Source organism: Papaver somniferum, unplaced genomic scaffold (assembly GCF_003573695.1).
Source record: "Papaver somniferum cultivar HN1 unplaced genomic scaffold, ASM357369v1 unplaced-scaffold_25, whole genome shotgun sequence".
NCBI lineage: Eukaryota > Viridiplantae > Streptophyta > Magnoliopsida > Ranunculales > Papaveraceae > Papaver > Papaver somniferum.
In genome coordinates this window covers 841,087-849,212 of record NW_020635485.1, presented here as the reverse complement: position 1 = coordinate 849,212, position 8,126 = coordinate 841,087, and the positions used below count along the sequence as shown (strand labels likewise).

Sequence of the window (8,126 nt, the reverse complement as noted above, 5' to 3'; positions counted from 1 at the left end):
TCTCTTTTTTTGGGCATCTTCAATTAAATTTTTTGATGGTTTTTCATTGACCACACTCATTTATAACTGGGAAGCAATTATAAGTAGTATCTAGTCTGTTGGTTTTTCTAGCTTTTTTTGTTCTCTTTTGTTATTTTTCTGCTAGTCGTTATTATTGGTTTTCCCTATTTCCTACCCCTACTTTTCCTATTTCCCATCTCATTCACAATTTCTAAAACTAATTTACTTTTCAATTCTGTTTTTTCCTATGTACCACCTAAAAAGTCAAATTAAGTATGACCTTTACTATTACCATTTTTATTTTTCCTTCTTCTCCGTTAGTCTCCCATTTTTATTAAATAAAACCATTAAAACCCATCAGTTAGAAACCCTAGGTGAGATTTATATTCAATTATTATAATACATCAATATCTACTCTTTTATTATTTAATTCCTCAAGACTATGCGAATTAATCATTGATTAATAGGTAAATCAAGATCATGGAAGATTCCATTAATGAAAATCTAGGGGAAAAAATCCAAACCCTAGATGAATCAAACATACAAAAAGATTATGCTAGTTCTGTTGAAAACTCGTTAGGTGAAGAAGAGGTTAGTTAATTAGTTACATGATTGGTAACCATTGTTCAATCAGTAATTTTTTATATTATCTTTTTCAGTAATTTTTTTTTAAATTTCTTATGAACTGTGGGTCATTTTTCTTTTTCTTGTACAGTTATTCTCCGATCATCTAGAATCGACCAAAGAAACTATTGGTGTTGAAGAGAAAGAGGATGAAGTCGTTTTAGATGTCATCCAATGTATTTCCGAGGAACCAATTAATGTTGTTGGTTTTGATTCCACTGAGTACTTCACCACAAATAAGGTACTGTATGTTATTTCTTCACTCTTCAGAGTGATACGTCAAAAAAAAAATCATTTTGTATTGGTATCGATATTGATATATGTTTCGTTTGTTGTGTAGACATTTAGTTCAAAAGAAAATGTTACAGAGTGGTGTCGCGAGATTGGTAGTCAATACAACATAGTTGTTGTGATTAAAAAAGGGGTGAATAAGAATGAGAATCATGGTGGAAAGGGTTCCGCCATTGTACTTGGATGCGAGAGAGGTGGCAAATACAGAAAACGTAACTGTACAGTGAGTCCTTCTAAATGTAGGAAAGGAACTGCAACAAAAAAATGTGGATGTCCTTTTAAGTTGCGGTCGACTTGTGTAGATGCTTCGAAATGGAATTTGATTGTCAAAGATGGACACCATAACCATGCTCCAGCAGATACACTTTTGGGGCATTCGTTCGCCGGTAGACTCTCAGACGAAGAAAAACAATTTGTTATAAAATTCCACGAACACGGTATGCCACCAAGACAGATTCTCATTGCTTTAAGGGAAAATTTTAAAAAGAACGCTTCAACTTTGAAGACCATTGACAACTGCATACAAAAACATAGGGTATTCGAAAGAGCGGGTAGAACAAGAATGCAACTGCTTCATAAGTACCTGGATGATTCCCATTATGTAACATGGAATAGGCAAAATTCTGATACATGTGAGGTGACTGATATCTTCTGGGCACATCCAGAGTCAACATTATGTGCTCAATGTTTTCATTCTGTGGTGATTATTGATTGTACATACAAGACAAATAGATGGAAGATGCCTTTGTTTCATGCGGCGGGTATGACATCTATGGGCAAGAAATTTTCTATTGCTTTTGCATTTATGAGCGCCGAGCTAACAGGAAACTATGAATGGGCCTTGCAACATCTGAGATCACTTTACTCTCCAACAAACCTACCTTCTGTTATTGTCACCGACAACGAACAAGCTTTGATTAACGGTATTGGTATTGTTTTCCCTGATGCAAGAGGATTATTATGTACATGGCATATCCAAAAGAATGTGTATTCTCGTTTTCGGGAATCAATTAAAAGAGAAAAAATAGCGAAAGAACTCAAAAAGAAAGAGAAAAACAGTGGAGACAATACAATTCTTAACAAAGACAAGGGCAAAGTTAGTAAAGAAGATGGAGAAGAAGAAGAGGATCCTATAAAGGATTTAGAAGATGATTGGAGGCGCATTGTTAGGATGGAAACAATACCTTTATTCAACATGGGGTTGGAATCCTTCGTACGGAAATATGAGAAACGGTATCCTGAAGCAATCAAATATATTTATGAGAGTGTACTTGTCAATAAGGAATTTTTCGCATATGCATGGACTAATGAAGTTAAACATTTTGGAACCCGGACTTCTAATCGTGTAGAAGGTGCACATAGTGTCTTAAAGCGATTTTTGGGAAATAGTCAAGGTGGATTTGTTGAGTGCTGGCAGCAAATGCACAAGATGCATGAATCTCAACTGGTGACTATCAAAGCCAAATTTCAACAAACTTTAACCTTCATGAAGCATGATCACAGAATAGACGATTTCAAGAGTCTACATTGCCATATCTCGCAGTACGCCTTAGATTTCATCATCTCTGAAATAAAAAGATTGGAAAAGTCGAGAAGTATTGCCGAAAATTTGTGTGGATGCATTCTACACAAGACGCATGGCCTACCTTGTGCCCACATGATATCTGAATATCGGAATCAGGGTAAACCCATCCCACTTTCTTCTATCGATTCGCAATGGAGGCAGATTAATTTATTTCCACATGTTTCTCGTTCAAATGTTGTGTATGATTATCTGCCACAGTTAGAGATTTTAAGAAGAAAGTGGTAAAATTCTACTGACCCAGAGAAGAGTCGCATTAATGAATTGGTGACAGTTTTTGTAACCAAAATTGTTCAACCCGATAAGAATAATTTTCAGGAACCACCAGCTCCTGTTCGAACCAAAGGAAGGAAAACAATAGCCGAAAAGAAAAAAGAAATCGAATAAAATTCTTGTCATCGAGATCTTTCTAGGCATGAACATGCTGATTCACAAAAAAAGGTATCGTCTTAACTGTATTTTATGTTTATAATATTTTGCTTACATACATTCTTTTATTTTTTTCTTAGTTAACTAAATCCTAGTTTTTGTTTGCATTTGTTGGGCATTCATAAGGTACCTCCAGTATTACATGAGAGCACCAAAACTCAAGAACAACCAGGAAAGACTGAAGAAACCCACGGTTCCAAACAAAAAAGAAAATATACAAAAAAAAATATTGAATATTGGGGGAAAAAGAAGACAAAAACAGAAACTTCAGAGGTTACATTTGAGACTAAAAATGACGAAATGGAAATGGTAATCCAGGAAGGTATGGTCAGAACTGAAAAACTTGATGATGCCGATAACATAGTGGAAGATAGGGTGAAAGACCTTGTGGTTGTGACTGAAGAGGAAGTTACAAGCAGTACTGAAAAACTAGATGTGGAGAGAAAAATTATAGATTTTACGTTGGAGTGTTTGGATGAGGAAACAGACCATGATGTGCCTATTTACGATGTTGAATCAATAATGAACAACCCAGAAGAAGAAGAAGAAGAAGAGGAGGAAGAGGAACAAGACTTTTTTGCTGAATACAAACTTGTGGATGATGAAGATGCGTGGAAACTACAGAGGTGGGGTGAACCTCGACCAGAAGAGTGGAATTTACCAAATCCAAGTTATGTATCACAACTGCCAGAAGCTATGCAATTTTACATAGAAGGAACTCATTATGTGCTTTCAGATGGTCATTGTGGCTTCCATAACATTGCTTTCCAACTAGTCCTTGCCTGTAGAGATGATTTCCGACATATTCGTAACAATATGCATGCGAAAGTTTTTAATCACATGACGTTTTATGAGAAAGTCTTGTACTCCGAGGAAAGGTTGAACAACATGCTCAAAAGATTAAGGTTTGAAGATGGAGATGAAATGGACGTCAGTAAATGGTTTAAAATGCCGGAAGATGGTCTTGTAGCGTCTCAAACATTCCGCGTTGTTCTTGTTTGGCTTTCAAAAGAAATGTGTGCAACCTTCTTCCCTTCGAGGCATGGGCCAATCAAAGGTAAGAAACATAGAGTTATAGTGATGGATTTTGTGGGAGGGAACCATTTTGTCCCAATGAAGTTAAAGTCAGGGGCTCCTATACCACCTCCCTGCAACATGTGGATTCAGAATGCATACGAAGATGCCAAGGTCGGGCCAAAAAAATATGAGGAAAAGATGAAGACATTCAAAAAAAGGATGAACTTTAGAGATCCACAACCTGAAAAACCAGTAATCATTCACTAAATTTTGGTGTAGTTTTCCTTGCATTTTTTTTTTTTATTCTCCTGGAAACATTTTAGGTTTGGTGTAAGAACTCGTTTATTGAAGAACAAATGCTTTTTATTGAATGTCTGCACTTTTGTTACAAGAACTCGTTTTTGTTAGACATTTCGGTGACAGGTACATTGAATTGCACATTTGCACTTATAAAACAAGAACAAGAGCAGACAATTTTAGAGATTTCATTCGTAAAAGAGGTTAGAAGAAACATCTATTGTCCCTGCTAACCGGATTGCATACATAAATTTTATCCACATGCCTAGCACAAAGTTCTGTAATATTCTAGGCTTGACCAGATCCAAAATATCTTTTGCATTAGCATGATCTTTGGTTCCCAACACAACAGAGTCAAGAACATAAGTATCTGCTTCTTCCGGCCTTTCAAAGTCCATAATCTCACAAAAAATCCATGGCCTCAATTTTTTTTGCAATCTCGATAGAGAAATCCAGAAGTCAGCAATGTAAAATGTCATCAAATACTTTCAAGTATTATATATACTAGAAAGACTGAAAGAAACAAAAAAAAATTTGCTTTAGAGTACGGTTATGGTTGCGCAGACAAGAAAAAATCAAAAACAAAGTGCTACTCAAGTTTCATTATTGCTTCCATAATACTAAGCAGATAAAGAGTAAGCCGCCAAGATACACCATCAGTCATACCTCTAACACGATCATTGTTCGCCACTCCTTTGCAAACTATGATAGACACTTATAAATTTCTCAAATATGAACGACTAGTTATCTGAATCTTTCTTTAAACAAAATTCATTGAAAAGCAAGTCGATCCAAAGTGAACGACAGTGTGTTGTGCAGTAATACTGTGTATGCATGGTGTGGCGTAGCCGGGATTTTTAAGATGCATGCATAACATGATTTTCAATAAACGTACATACTGTATCCATATAACATGGCATGTACACGCTGTTTAATTTTGATTTAACTCTTAACACCTAACTACCACTATCATATGAGGGTTGATGTCACCAGTCAGTTTAATTTGGACCATATGACCATGTTGATATCTTGGACGAATGTGGGACTTGAACTCAGGTCTCAAGATGGTGCTGCATTTATGTATGTATAGGATAAACATACTAACATATAATGATAATGTTAATATACAGTATAGAGAACCCTAGTAATTGACCAGAACCTAATAAGCAAACTGAAAACAACAACTTTTACCAAGCCCAAGATATCTCTTGTTATATACTCTAGAGAGGGATGTGATTACGATGGTATCAACAAAATCGATTTGTAATTCCATGAGTTTCTACATACAATACAAAACATTACCATTAGGTTTAGTTTTTACCTCTTTTGGGTTTTGATTTTGCTATAACATTCCTTACTTTGTTTGGTCAATCACGGAGGCATTAATTTAGTGATACAGGACCTGCAAAAATAAAAGAAAATGTGACTGAAGGTGGTGATGGACTGTGGACGTGGAGAAGAAGACGTAGTGGTTGGTGGTGGAGACAGAGAAGTTATCTGCAAGTTGGGTTTGTTTTTTAGTCGTTGGTTGATTTTAGCGGTGGGTGTATATAAAAAGTCAAAGAGATGGGAGTTAGGATATATGAAAATCTTTGTGGGTGGTACATAGGATTATTGGGGATAGGATTTTATGTGGATAGAAAATAGAAGAAATGGGGGTAGGAAATAGGGAAAACCTCATTATTTTGCTGACATCTACTTTTTAATCTATTTAAAATTTGGGGCTTACCATAAAAATACTAAAACGGATTATTACGAAGTAAAATAAAAAAATCCTTATCCACATATTTTTGTTAATGGTTAATTTTTCAATGATTAATTAGTGTTAATAAATTGATAATGAAATTATAATTAGTGTTAGATTATTAGTTTAGCTGTTTGTGATCATCATAACATGTTTTTTTTATCAATTTTTTCTTGGTCGATCGAAAAACATCAGTTTATTTATTTTCATGAAAAAACTCAATGATTTGTTCATCTAGTTTTTTAAGCATGTTGATCCATGTTTAATTGATATTTTTATGATCTTGTTTTTTGAAATCTAACCATAATCGGTGGATCTCAATGTTTACGTCAACCGACTCTGGGCGAAGTTATATGAATGAACATCCATTGATTCTGGGTAAAATTCATCGTTTTAATGATGTTGACTCGTAGAACGTTTGATCACTATCAGTTGATACAATCCTTAAAAAGTGTGATTATAAAAAAATGTCAATAATGACAATTTTTTATATAAATATACGTCCATATGTACTGGTTGTAGAAAACAAAAAATTAGAGGTTTTTTATGATTTTTTGTTGTTGCAAGAATCGTGAAAATGCGGGGTCTAACATCCACACCCAATATTTCGATTAGCAATCTGTATGAACTAACTCCAATATACTTTCTAGAGAATCAACTAGACAGTCAGACTCAATCTAGGGAAAAATATATCGAGGAGTTAATATCTCTCTCTTGATTTGATTTTACTCAAGCAAATAGAAATCTGCGAGTCTTTATCAAATGCAAGGATAATAAACTTAGATGGTAGCAAAGACCAATATCCAAGGATCAATCAATTTCCAATCAACAACCAAAGGTTGGATTTCACAATTGATCGATACAAACGCATAACCTATGATATTACAATTATATAAAAAAAATATAATGCGGAATAGAAATAACAACACCAGAATTTTTTTAACGAGGAAACCGCAAATGCAAAAAAACTTCGGGACCTAGTCCAGATTGAACACCACACTATATTAAGCCGCCACAGGCACTAGCCTACTACAAACTAACTTCGGTCTGGACTGTAGTTGAACCTTAATCAATCTCACACTGATTCAAGGTACATTTGCGCTCTTTACGTCTCTGATCCCAACAGGATACTACGCACTTGATTCCCTTAGCTGATCTCACCAACAACCAAGAGTTGCTACAACCCAAAGTTGAAGACTTTGATAAACAAATCTGTATCACACAGAAAAGTCTACAAGGATAGATAAATATGTCTCCCACAGATAAACCTAAAAGTTTTGTTCTTTCTTTTGATAAAAATCAAGGTGAACAAGAACCAATTGATAAACCGGACTTATATTCCCGAAGAACAGCCTAGTATTATCAATTACCTCACAATAATCTAAATCGTATGGTAGCGAAACTAGATATTACGGAATCACAAACGATGAGACCAAGATGTTTGTAATTTGTTTTTATATTGCCCTATCGGAGATATAATCTCAAGTCAATTATTCAATTGAACTCGTACGATAGAAAATGGCAAGATCAGATCGCTCAACTATAAGAGAAGTAGTTTCGCCTGGCTTCATAATCCCAATGAAGTCTTTCAGTCGTTAATCGACAGGGTCTCGAGAAAAAACATACGATTAAAGGAGAATCGACTCTAGCAAACCAACTAGTATCACACAGGAGGTGTGGGGATTATTTTTTCACAGTTGCTAGACGTCTCCTTATATAGTTTTCAAATCAGGGTTTGCAATCTAGGTTACCTTGGTAACAAAGCATTCAATAATCATCTTTAGATGAAAAAGCTGATTTATCCAAGCTAATATCTTTCAACCGTTAGATCGAAACTTAGCTTGTCACACACAAATGAAATGTATTCATTTAGATTTGAGTAACCGTACCTAAACGTGTACATTGGTTGGTTCACAAATGGTTGACCAATGGTTAGCCATATGAGTGCTTTCATATTAACCGTATTCATCTTTCTCATAACTAGTTCAAATGACTCATAAGAACTAGTTCAAGAGTTGTTCAATTGCTTAGGTCTTTATACATAGACACAATTGAAACAAAATCGGTTTGATTCATTCGTATTAATTCATGAACAATATACCCACAGTTTGCAAAGATTGCATTCCTTATAATTTATTGTTT

At 34.9% G+C, this 8,126-nt stretch overlaps 1 protein-coding gene across 1 annotated transcript; it reads left to right on the top strand.

Annotated features, from left to right (window-relative positions):
- The first annotated feature begins 480 nt into the window (after positions 1-480).
- On the top strand, positions 481-2,725 carry LOC113341174 (protein FAR1-RELATED SEQUENCE 5-like). Its single transcript, XM_026586157.1, has 4 exons — positions 481-591; positions 716-865; positions 965-1,877; positions 2,001-2,725. The coding sequence occupies exons 1-4, from the start codon at positions 481-483 to the stop codon at positions 2,723-2,725; spliced, it is 1,899 nt and encodes a 632-aa protein (XP_026441942.1).
- Positions 2,726-8,126: the final 5,401 nt, after the last annotated feature.